General features: G+C 37.2%; 1 protein-coding gene across 2 annotated transcripts in view; it reads left to right on the top strand.

Moving 5' to 3' along the window:
* Window positions 1–12,674, top strand: part of ATRNL1 (attractin like 1) — a 705,727-nt gene extending 693,053 nt beyond the window's left edge. For both annotated transcript variants that reach the window (XM_059054362.2, XM_067024581.1), the window contains one exon: window positions 8,479–12,674. In XM_059054362.2, the coding sequence (XP_058910345.1) occupies window positions 8,479–8,603 (125 nt within the window). In that variant the 3' untranslated portion in view covers window positions 8,604–12,674. The remainder of the gene's footprint in view (window positions 1–8,478) is intronic.
* The last annotated feature ends 466 nt before the right edge of the window (window positions 12,675–13,140 follow it).

Here is a 13,140-nt window from a genome sequence, read left to right as displayed (position 1 = left end):
TCAATTTCCAATTTGACTTCAAACTTCCCACGTGTTGTTAACGATGATGATGATTGACATTTTTGAGCTTTTATTTGCCAGGCACTCCTCTAAGCCCTTCACATTCAATCCTCACAATAACTTGGTCCAAAGAATATATGAGCTTGATCCACTATAATGTAATAAGCACCATGAGGTTCAGAATCTTTTATGTCTTGTCTGTCTTATTCACTGCTTAAGCCTTAGGGACCAGAGCAGTGCCTGGCACATAGTAGGCACTCGAGAAGTAATAATTGAATGAAGTGATTTGCTATTTAAACAATTTTTTGACCCTTAGGACTTCGGAGTTTTCTGAATATTTGTAATTTGATTGGGATTTCTTATTATTAGTGGTAGTAACTTATTGTTATTGAAATTATTAACTCACTTTCTATAATACTCTATAGTTTGTAAATACTTTCACGTATAATCCCTTTTAATCTAAAACAAACAATGACATGGTACTACTAGAAATGCTAAAATACAATGTCTCTACCTAATGGAAATTAAAATATTGCTATTTTTACAAAACTGCTATAGTTCAATTTCTTCAATGAACAGTAAGCTCTTCAATTAAATTAAGGATAATTAGGTTTTAAAATAAGGGATTATCATATATCAGATTTTTTTAATTGAAGGAAGGAAATACTAGGAAATATTTTCCCAGTTGCCTTGGAAACAGGAAATTCTCAACTGGAAATTTACTTAAAAACATGGAGAGGTAGCTGCAGAGCTGGTTCTTATGTTTGTGGCTCTAAAAAAAGAATCACAAAATATTTTAAATGAATCAATAAAATTTCCCAGTATATAATTAAAATCAGAACTGATACGATCTAAAAGAAGCTTTACTCGTGAAGAACCGTGAGGATTCGCAGTAAACAATGACTTGAGACAGTAATGGCCGTGATTTGTTCAGCTCCTAACTGCTGAGGGAACAGTTCACATAAAATTCAGGGAGTGCTCAGCACTGTGGTGCTAGAGTAGGGTTACATTTTGTAGAACTTTTACTGTGTGTCTTTAAATTAAACTTTAAAATGTTATGATGTGTTGGGAATCCCCTGGCAGTCCAGTGGTTAGGACTCTGCGCTTTCACTGCCGAGGGCCCGCCAGGGTTCAATCCCTGGTCGGAGAACTAAGATCCCGCAAGCCGCACAGCACAGGAAAAAAAAAAAAAGGATGTGTTAAAGGCCGAACAAAATTTTATAACCAGAATACAATTATCATTTGTATTTAAACATTGACATCTGTAGTTGTCACTGGTTTCTAGTAGGTGAAGGGAAACATTTCTTTAAACTCTCAGACAAATACGCTCCGTTTGTCATTCAGGTGTCTTCAGCACTTGAAGTATTTCAATTTTTGTTCAACAATGTAACCTTTGGCGTTTTGCCTAATAATGACTTCAGTTGTGCTGGCCTTCCAACAGATAAATTAAAGTGGAAATGCATATTTTCTAATTATGCATCCAGCCCTAGTTGCATATTGGCAAGGGTGGCCACACTGAATGTTAAATTAAGTCTGCACAACAGCCAGAATCTATGCAACATCAAAGTTTCCCAAACTCACTTTCTTAACTGTGTGAAGGATAGCCAGGGCTCTGATCAGTAGTCTGTAGCTATATACAATCAGGGGGAAAACATTTAAACATCCCAGCGTGGTATTTCCATTTAAATCTGATTACAGTGAAGTAAAACTGTAGCCATTAGAGGTTTAGAAGAACTACAAATATAAGCCGTAAAAGAAGACAGATAGTAAATGAGGCAGTAAAAACGTTTCAGCAGGGCAAACAGTTAACAGCGCTCATTCGAGTCTTCCTGAAGCGGTTGTGCGATTCACTACAGACCCTGAACCATTCCCGGGGCTCCACTTACACCCGCAATTAACCTTTTACACCTAATGAAGCTGTTTCCTTGGGAAATTAAAATATATAGTGATGCCTGCTCTTACACAGACTTGGGAGGAGAGCATTTCTCAATGAATGACTTATCTGGGGCTTTGTTCAAATGTAAAATGGAAGTGCTACGTTTGTACATAAAATGAGGCAATTTCATCTGATATTCAGTATTTTATTACTGTACTTATTAATTGTTCTGCATAATTGTAAAAAAAACCACACATCAGTAATTTTATGATTAGATTGTTACTGCTGGCGTCTCCTAACACCATTTCACTTCCATTAGGAAAAGCTAGAGTTTTACTAAAGATAACTAAATCCCTGATGTTTCTCCTTGGTGGTTTTGCAAATTTAGTGGTTTTAGAAAGATATATGTATGATTTAAATATTTAGCTGTTACTCATTTCCATCACTTCCTGTTTAGGGCATGCCTGCACATGTTTATTGAGAAACGAAGTTCTTAAATTTAGGAGGAAAATATTGTTTTTATCCAAGGTCCTGGGTGTAAAGGCCTGATTTGGGTGCATCTTCTACTTTTACTAAATACCTCTGGTAGCTCTTAGCATCCAAACCAGTAACAACTGAACTGTGCCTACGTTCGGAAAGAAATCTGCACGGTCCCAAAGAAGTCTGCTTCCTTCCCGGCTTGTCCTGCCCTGCGTGAACCAGAGTAGCCACTGGTGATGTTCCCATTATCAAGCACCAGTTCAAAATGCCAAGAGGCCATGGAGAATGGAATAGGAAACAGAAGATGGCACTTTCTTTCTTATGAGGTTTATAATTCATATTTAAATAATCTAAATGTCATAGTGTCTGGTATTTAAGAACTAAAAGTGCAAAAAAGGTAAAACTTGTAATAACTATTTAAACCCCAGCATTTTTATTGAATCTACTGGCATATTTTGATGTAAATTTTGCTAGCCTGCAGCGCCTGTGCATCATCTTGACGTGGTAAATGAAATTCCTTTAGAACACCAGTCTAAAATAATGAATTGTTCCCCCAGTTAATTGTATTGCTTTGATAACAAGGAACTATGCTAAGCCTAGAGAACACAGTAAGTGGATTTCACCCGATGATTTGTGTGACTTTTCGAAAAATGATCTTCTGGACTGACCCGATTTTAATGGCACTCTAATGGCATGGGGGTGTGCCACTGTGCAGCCTCCTACCAGGAGGAAGCACTTTCTCCTAGGGCACGGGGAGTGTGGGGTCGTCAGCAGAAAACCTCTCACCGGGAAAAAGTTCCTAGAGAAATCTCAACCAGGAGAGAGCGTTTGCATCAAAGGGCGATATGGAAAACTTACTTCTAAGTTGCTTTTATTTTATTGATACATATATTTTTTTTAATCCAGGGAAGATCTCAAGCTACCTTTATTTCTTCATTGTCATTGTGAAAATGAACCAAGACCAACCCATTACAAGCAAAGATTATTTATTCGGAACTTGCCATATAGCAAGGGAGTCATCCACCATCGCTTGCTTGCACTGTGGCAGAGACTTAACAACAGGCAAATGTGCGGTTACATTTTATAATGGAAAAAAGAGAAAGCTTCAAGTATATGCTTATTGGAGGCTGTTGGCACCAGAAAGCTGGCAAGCTGGCAGCAGGCTAACTAGAAGCGGGGCATTCAGTGTGCTTGGTGAGGGGTGCATATTTCCCTTTCTCTGGATGGTCCTAAGTTGGAAGCAGGGACAAACATTAGGGAAGCTGTCAGTTATTAATCAGGTCCTGGCTGTTTGGGGCCCATTGTTATGGGGCAATTGTTTGACTCCCTGGGTTCTTACTAGAGATGGCAGTCTGACTCCTACAAGCCTGACAAAACAGGCGGGCTTCTTGGGCTGGTTATTATAGATAAGAAACTGGTTTCCTGCGCAGGTTGCTACAGCCTGTGGGCCAGAGTTCTGTTTTTATATGTGGTCTGGCCATTGTCTGTTTGTATCCTCGGTCTCTCACCAGCATATAACTGTTACATTTTGGGGGAGAAGGGGAGCAATATTGTCTTTCTTTAAAGAGCTACTGACTTGACTTTTCTTTTTCTCAATTAAGAAAATTAGATTCCTTAGCTGAAAGGTAATGATAGAAATTAATTTCTCTCTCTCTTTTTTCATGGGTCTTCCACACACTAGACAATTTAAGAAGACAGGGTTCTTGTCTCTCCTGTTTACTCTTGTGTCCAGGGCCTCTTATAGGTTGAAGGAGGACCTAGCAATTTCTGGGTTGTTGTTGCTGTGTTTTAAGGCTCTCCATATATTAAAATATATGGAGAATTCAAGAAATTCAAGCATAGTAATAAAAACTTACACTTAACAATTTGACACAAGGTGTGCACACACACACAGAGTTATTATGATTATTGTGCTGTTTGTAATTAAATTACAGGATTTAAAATGCAGAAGGACTCATGGTGTGCCACCAGCTGTGTGGTCCAGTGAAGGACTCAAGCTTAAATTTGAATGAAAGCATCATTTGGCCCATTAAGACGATAAGACCTGGGCAAGTGGCCCTCTGAGCGTCCTCTGTGAGTACACATGGTGGACACTCAAATATCACTGCCTGGAGGAAAGCAGGGGTTTCCGCATACATATTGCCATTTATACAGAATCTGAAAATTCAGTTGATTGTTCAGTTTTCATAGGAAAGGACAAAAAGCTGTCAAATTTAAAATAAGCATGATTTGTAATTTTAGTATTAAATTAAGGACTGAAATATGGTTTATGATTGATTATTTTCAACTGAATGTGTTTCTAAGCTTACACATCATTAGTAAACCCAGACGTCACATTCACATACCCCGAAATACAAAGATACGGTGACAGTTTAGGATTAGCATAGAATTTCCTGTTTTGGCCACTTCAACTGTTTACTTCTCTCTTGGCTCTGTATCTTCTATATGGAAAACAATGTTTGCAGCCACATGTAAGTGGGAAAGTGTTGTTTCTCAGGGCTGCTTTGGACGAGGTCATGCCGTAGTTTAATGAATAACATGATTTCATATTTGGATGCTGTGATCACTGGAATTAGTGTAAGTGATCTCTGTTCACATTAAAAGAGACGTATATTATTTGTCGTATTTGGCTGTCTCTGGATAAGATGGTACCAAAGATGAAATAACAAAAGGTTGTGAATTTTGCCAGAAGTGTGCCAGGAGATCTGTGGAAACTGAAGGTCTGTCTGTGCTGAACTTTCACTTAGCACAACCACGGTCTCTGATTTTTAGTAAATAATGTGCTTCGGCTCCCTCCCTTACAGAAATAGCAAACTAATTATTTCTCATAGCATAATAAGTGGTTAAAACATCTATTTTGGACACTTCAGAAGTTCATATGTGCTCTTCAAAGGCCAAGTAAGTAAATTTTACTTAAATTTGAACCTTTGAACTTATGTTATCTCTAAGAAACACGGGATAATTATTAATATCCTGAAAGAGTAGGTTACTTAACATCAGCCCTTGAAAGGTAAATATGTAAGATTATCAGCCTAGCCAGTGATGACTGTAACTTTTTAATCCGTTCCCTCTCTAACACCATTCATTTCTCCTTCTCCATAAATACCTTCTCGTCTGTTTTCCAATGTACTTGAAACTCCTTTTATCTTTAAAAAAAGTATATGTACTCAGATAATCATATGCATTCACGTATATCTCATCTGACCCTGCTGCTCCCCCTACGTACCAGCTTACTTACCTCTTTCCATCGACAAACATCTTGCACATGAGACTTACGTCTGTTGGCCACACTCCCTCTCACTCCATTCCCTGCTTAACTGTCAGGCTTCCATCCTCAGTTAAGTATGGAAATGACTCAAGGATCATCAGAATCTTCCTTGAGGAAATCCAAAGGCCTCTTTGGCAAGCCTCACATGCTGGCCCCTTAGGTACTTTTTGCAGACGCCTTGACCTCTCTCCTCCCTTGACTTCCACAGCACTGTGCTAGGCTAGTTGAACTTCCTCTTACAGTGTCCATTTTCCCGCACTGGCATTTCCTTCTGTTCATGAATCTCTGGAGGTCCGTTCTCACCAGTTCATATTTGAGACTTACCTAGAATAAATTGGCCCACAGGAATGAAATAATTCAATGACACCTTGTATAGGATGAGATGCAAAAGTGAGGCCTTCCTCTAAGAGCAGCACATAGAGAAGATGTCTGTGAGAGCTCAGGGACTGGTTGGGCTCAATTCACAGTCAAGTCTCCAAGACCTTAGGGAAGGGAAACTGGTCACCTCTTCTCAAAGCAAGCAGTCTGGTCTTGTGGTTTAGTATGGGGATTTGGCACATTTTATTTTACTCAAAAAACAAAACTAGATAAAATCATTCCTGTGTAGCTGTGATAAACCAGGGTATCTGGTTGAGCCATTGCTTGTATAAACTTAGGAAAAAGACTTTACTATTCTTGAACATCTTACCAAATGTTCCTGTCAATCAATGGACAAAACAATGTAACAAAACACTACTCTTTCTTATGATAACTAGAGATCCACTTTTGTGTAGATATTCTACTGATAATACTAATGGTCTTTTTCTTATATTTAAGACATCAGCTAAATTTCTACAAGTTGTCTTCCTTCTATGTGCATCCACAACTCTATCCCTGGGGTACTTTCTTACTTCTTAAAAGCAATTTAAGAGAATGAAAAGACAGACTACAGACTGGGAGAAAATATTTTCCAAACATTTACAGTGTCTCCTACGTACGAACCTTCAAGTTGCGAACTGTCAAAGATGTGAACATGCGTTCACATGTCCAATCACATAATTAGTTTACATGTCTGGCGTACATTGTCGTGTGCTTGCATCCTCTACAAGTGGTTGTGCTTTTGTGTACTTTACTGTACAGTACTGTATAGAGTACAGTAGTACATTATCTTTATTTCAAGCCCAGGATGTCAGGAAGCAAACATAAGAGCAGCAGAGTTGTAGCTGTACTACTGTACTTTTCAAGGTACTGTACTGTAAGATTGAAAATGTTTTCTTTATTTTTTGTGTTTGTTTTTTGTGTATTATTTGTGTGAAAAGTATTTGAAATCTATTACAATACAGTACTTGTATAGCCGATTGTGTTAGTTGGGTACCTAGGCTAACTTTGTTGGACTTACAAACACTCTCTCAGAATGAAACTTGTTCGTAGGTAGGGAACTTACAGTATCTGAAAACGGACTGGTATCCAAAATGTAAAAGAAATCTCTTGAAGGACAATAAGAAAACAAACAAGAAAATTAAAAATGGGCAAAAGATGTGAACGGATACCTCACCTAAGAAGATTTACATATGACAAATAAGCATATGAAAAGATGCTCAACATCATATGTTATTAGGGAATTACAACTTAAAACAACCATGAGATACAGCTACATGGCTAAAACCCAGAACCTGACAACACCAAATGCTGACAAAGATGTAATGCGACAGGAACTCTCATTCATAGCTGGTGGGAATACAAAATAGCACAGCCACTTTGGAAGACAGTTTGACACTTTCTTACAAACCTAAGACATTGAGCTTCATGTGATCCAACAATTGTGCTCCTAGGTATTTGGGAATTGAAAACTTATGTCCACACAAAAACTTGCACATGGGTGTTTATGTCAGCTTTATTCATAATTGCCAAAAATTGGAAGCAATCAAGATGTACTTCAATAGGGGAATGGATAGACAAACTGTAGTACATTGATACAATGGAATATTATTTAGCAATAAAAACGAATGAGCCACTGAGCCAAAAACAAGATATGGTGGAACTTAAGGGCATATTGCTAAGTGAAATAAGACAATCTGAAAAGGCTACATACTGTATGATTCCAACCATATGACATTCTGGAAAAGGCAAAACTATAGAGATATCAAAAAATGATCAGTGATAACCAGAGGCTCAGAAGAAGGGGAGGGATAAATTGGTAAAGCACAGGGGATTTTTAGGGCAGTGAAGCTATTCTGTATGATACTTTCATGGTGAGTATATGACAATATGCTTTTGTTGAAACCTATAGAACTTTGTGTACAGCACGAAGTGTGAACCCCAGTGTAAACTATGAACTTTACTTAATAATCATGTATCGATATTGGTTCAATTTTTCTGTAAACCTAAAGCTGCTCTAATTTTTTTTAAAAAACCTTAATATACTGACTTTTGTTACACACACGCACAAAACTGAAAATTCTTTATACTTTTAGAACAAACGTGTGTTCAGACATAGAAAGGTGTGGAGTCATGTCCACAACTGATTGTGATGTTTTGTCACACACTGATTTGATGGTCCAATGTCAGTCAGTTAATTTTGTTAGATCCTCGCTCTTCTTCCTGTGTACAGTTCATATGTCCAAGGTAAGAATTTTTTTTTTAATATATGTGTATAACTGAATCACTTTGCTGTACAGCATACAGCAGTAATTAACACAACACTGTAAATCAACTATAGTTCAATTAAAAAATATATTTTAAGTAAAGGGTAAACTACTTCCAATAAGCAGCTAAATGTTTGATTGCTGAATGTAAAACAATGCTAGGCCACCACTGTTGCCATCCCAGAAATATGTAAGCAAACATTTAAGTGTTTTTCTCCGTGTTTTTCCAGGCCTTGCAATTGCCAGTGCCCTAATAGATATTTCACAACAGAAGCCTTCAGATAGTAAAGACAAGACTTCAGGAGTCCGAAATCGAAAACACCACCTCTCAACACGTCAAGGAACGTGTGTCTGAGAAACAGAAACTGCTCCTGGAGGTTCTGTAATGTTTGACTTTGTAAATGGCTTCCATTAAGGCTTGTCTGTGGCCTCGATTTTTACGGAGGCAAATCTCTGTATGGTCCCAGGGCCCAGATACAGTTCCCTGCAAATGGGCAATGACCCGAGTGGCCAAAGAATGTTCATGAGTTTTATCAAAGTAACAGTATTGATGGTCACAGGTGATAAATTTAGTTTTGAAGACTATCGTAGGCTTATCACAGATAACATTACTCTTGAAAAAAAGTGTATATTGTTTCTTAATGCAGATAAAAAATATGTAATTCGTATAAACCAAACTGTTTATATCCCAAGACTTTAAAGAAAGACATTTTATAATGCCTGAATGGTGAGAATTGTACAGTTTTTGCCTCAGAAGCAAACTTAAGTCACTTGTATAGGAACAGGAAATGAACAATTGCAATGGCTTTAAATGCTGTTTTATCTTATGTAAATGTAAAAAAGCAGGATTTTGATTTAGTAGGATGTAAGCAATGTATTTAAATATTTCACAGGACCATATCATGTCCAAATTCAGTTTTCAAATGTGACTACTTTTCACCTAACTGGAATGCAGACCAAAATGAGTCCATTTGGATGGGTGGTATATGCAACTTCACAGGAGGTTTATTAGAATTCTGAGTGAAGAGGACATTGCTGTCGTCCATGCCAACTGCCTAACTCATTATCAGAGCTGATAGAGCATGGAAAAGCCTGTCCAGCCATCAATTTTTGCCCTCCTTCCCAAACCAGCCTCCAATACCACAAAGCTAAAGAGAGCTGAAATAGTTATTTTACAGTGTGCAAGCTTCTGCTCTAATATGGTAATTTTTTAATTGCCTAGGAATCATTGGATCATACCTAAGTGATCCATCTGCATTTTTATAAGAACAGATCATGTTCTTTTGGCCTTCCTCTCCTAGCGGCTAGATTTTATCTACTTTTTACAAACCTTATGAAAAGTATTTCAGAGACAGCACCTCCTCCAAGTCCTAATATGACCCAGGTTCCTTCCTGCCAACTATTTCACTTAGAACACAAGTAGAGAAGAGCATTTGCTGGCAAGCATCTACAGTATTCCCGTTTCTAACACAAGCACATTGGTGTCATGAGAGTGTCTCCAGTTTAAGAAATAAAATAAGTTCATTGTTGCCCAGATTTAGCATATTGTTAATGATTCAAAAATCTGAATTACGGCAGAAAGGAAAAATGATAGAAGACAGCTTTCACATTGGAACATAGAATCATTTGTGTCCTAATTTTGACAACAGTTCGCTAGAACTCAGTAGATTAACAGACCTTGTTTGGAATTGCAGTTTCTTAACTTCAAGGGAACTACAGAATATATGTAGAGAGCAGTGACAGAGATATCCAAAACTGCTTTATACAATATAGTTTTGTTCAATATGAAAGTCATTTAACTATAATTGATGTTTAGTACTCTCTATGTACTTATCATGTTCTTTGGATTTCTGGAAGGTAATGACACTTTACTGTTTACAGCTAATGCATAGTTACTTGCATGCTATGGTTGTGCAGTAGCAGAATATGACCCTATTGTGATATTAAATGTTTATTTCACAATGCCATTTAGACATAGCCAGCTTAATTTGACGGGAACGAATGTAATATATAACAGGAATGATCATACAATATGTAGTTGCATCATATATAAGATTGCTAGGTTGCATCTAACCATGACTATGTCATTGTTTTGATAATTAGGCATTTATGAATTATAGTATATATTCCTTATGTTGGCATGATAATTTTGCTATTTTCCATGCATTAAAAATAAGACTAATTCTTAGATCAATTTAACTATAGCCTATGGGGTTTTGGGGGGGCTAGGGAGTAGAGCTGGTTGTTTTTACCCCCCTATGATATTTTCTCTCTCTCTCTCAAAAAGAAAAGAAAATTGAGCAAAGTTTGTAAATGTCTCCTGAAAACAATCAAGCAATTTTATTAGCTTTTTGGGGGGCCCTTTAAATGTTGATTTTTTTTCTCCTGGAAAAATAAATTGACAAAACTGGTGAATACAAAAATATAATCATTTAAAAATAAAATGATTGCCCAATTTGTTTAATACTCTGTAACAATTTTCGTGCGAGAAAGCATATATAACAAAAATACGGAAACATACAGAGTTGTACGTAAAATCTATTTCAGCTATGTTTTTAGAGAGGCTAAGCAAATAGAATTACTCTGAAAGAATTGTCAAGCCTCATTCACCTCGAATCCCATCAGGTTCTTAAAATTCAGAAATTTGAATCTCAGACAATTACGGGACATAACGCAATGTTAAGTTAAACTCATACTAAACCTTTCTGGGCCAAATATTGCTAACTCTGTAACTAATTATGCAATATCTTCTCGACTTTTCAAAGCTTTTTACTGGCAATAAAACTCTTCACCCTCAGGTGAGGTGGATTGAAAAGACTTTAGGGATAACCACTTTGAATCTGTGTCATGTTCTTTTTTTCCCCACATCCCAAACACTTTTAATTTGGAAGCTTCTTTTTTTTTTTTTTTTAATCAAACCACAAGTATATACAGATACTCTTCAAGAAGTTAGGCATTAAATGACATTCTCTTGAAAACTCATCTTAATGGAATTGTGTACATTTCAGTTTAGAATGTCTTTGAAAAATTCTTTAGATTTTAGGGTTTCTTATTCTTCCAAATATGAAAAATTTTGGTTAAGTAGAATGGAGTTTTAAAAATTAACCTGGGGACATTATTTGGACAGTTAGAGAATTCTCATTGAAAAAAAAATGCACATGCTTACAGATCAATTTAATACATTTTAAGAGGATTGGGATTTTCATAATTGCTTTTAAGTGAAAATTTATTTAGTGATACACATAGAAGGAAAATGTATGCCATATACTACTGTGTTATGTTCAATAGGAAAACTTCAAGTAGAATATATTTCAAGCTGTAATCGCTACTTGCTATGCTTCTCAATATCTCATTTTCTCTGAGTTCCAGTAAGACAGCAGTGAGTACCTAGCTTTGTGTTGCTGCAGGGTCATTTAGAGTGCAGACTGGTGGCTGGACCTGAGAACAGTTGTTGCAACCAGCTTTGAGCTGTGTGGTGCTGGCACGTTTTAACCTTTTGAAGCCTCGGACTTTCCATCTGTGAGGGAAGGTACTGGTGCCCACCTCGCAGAGCTGTTGTGAGCCTAGAAGATAATAGACATAAAGCTTCCATGACGGGCCCTCCGTGCAGTGTAGCTGGTATTAACAATCCTGGGGCCACCAGGCTGCTCTTTTTCTACCGATTGTTTTATGAATTCATCTATTAATTTTTTATTCATCTTTTCACCATAGGTAAAAGCCAAGTAGGTGTTTGCAAATGAAGATTTCATAAAAACTTAAGTTCCTATATTTCTAGGATATAGAGATTTCTAAAAAGCCACTTGGATATTTTGGTCAATAGCGTAAAAAGTTTTAAAAAATTAAGACTCATCAAATGAAGTAATTCTACCCGCAGACTTCAAAAACATATCAGCTTCCAAAGACCATTTGCCATTTTACTAAGGTGAGTTTGGAACTTACTTGATCGTAAGACTACCTGGGTCAGTGCAGATTCCTACCTTTGCCTCTAGAGATTAAGATACGGAAGGACTTGATGAATCCTGGAGATTCATATGCTTAATGGGCACCTTGATGATTCTTATGATTAGGCAAATTAAGGAGCCATTGCACTTGGCCAAAGAGCTGCCTTTATTTACAGTTAGAAGAATTTCTTTAAATAACGAAATTATCGAAGTCAAAATGCTTTAAATAATTTTACAAGGAATACAAGCCATCTGGTTGGTGTTACAGCAGTGTTTACATTACAGTGTACATTTAACATTTTAGTTTTATCAAATTTTTTAAATGAATGAGAACCATCTCAGTGTATATGTATGTAGGTGTGCATGCCAGTGTTAAAACAGATTGTGTGAAAGTTCAAACCTGCTTTAAAAAGCCAACATTTTATGATACAGTGTGCTATTGATCAGGAGTTTAATTATTGAAATAAAAACATTGGATCTTCCAACCCCCATTGCCAAGTGCAGTTTTGTTATATATATTTTTTCACCCTCCCAAGATCCTCCAGGAAAAAGCATTCAACCACGGGAAAAGCCCATCTTCCATCTAAGACTTGGTTATAAAATTTGGTTATTGAGTTCCACATTCAAAATCCATTTTTCTCTCTTCACCTGATTTTTCTTAGCCTTTTCTACATGTTCTCTTCGAGAACATGTTCCTGAGAATGGAAGCAAAACTCACAAGAGCCTAAGTGGCCAGGATTCCAGCCAAAACTAAGGGTCTCTGCCCTGACCGTGTGTTTACATAAGTTGTTCTTACTTACAGTGAAAGTCCTCTTTCTGAGACTGGCGCAGCTGTGGCACCGCTGAGGAGTTTTCTGAGAAAAGTCTGCTTGTTCTCTGGCAAAGCTTTGGGTTTAGTCCCCGCATTGTCCTCTGCGTCCTGGCCTATGTCCGTACTACTGCTCCTCTGGG

Source organism: Kogia breviceps, chromosome 2, assembly GCF_026419965.1.
Source record: "Kogia breviceps isolate mKogBre1 chromosome 2, mKogBre1 haplotype 1, whole genome shotgun sequence".
NCBI lineage: Eukaryota > Metazoa > Chordata > Mammalia > Artiodactyla > Physeteridae > Kogia > Kogia breviceps.
Note: the sequence above shows the minus strand (reverse complement) of the source record. Positions and strands in the feature narration are given on the sequence as shown.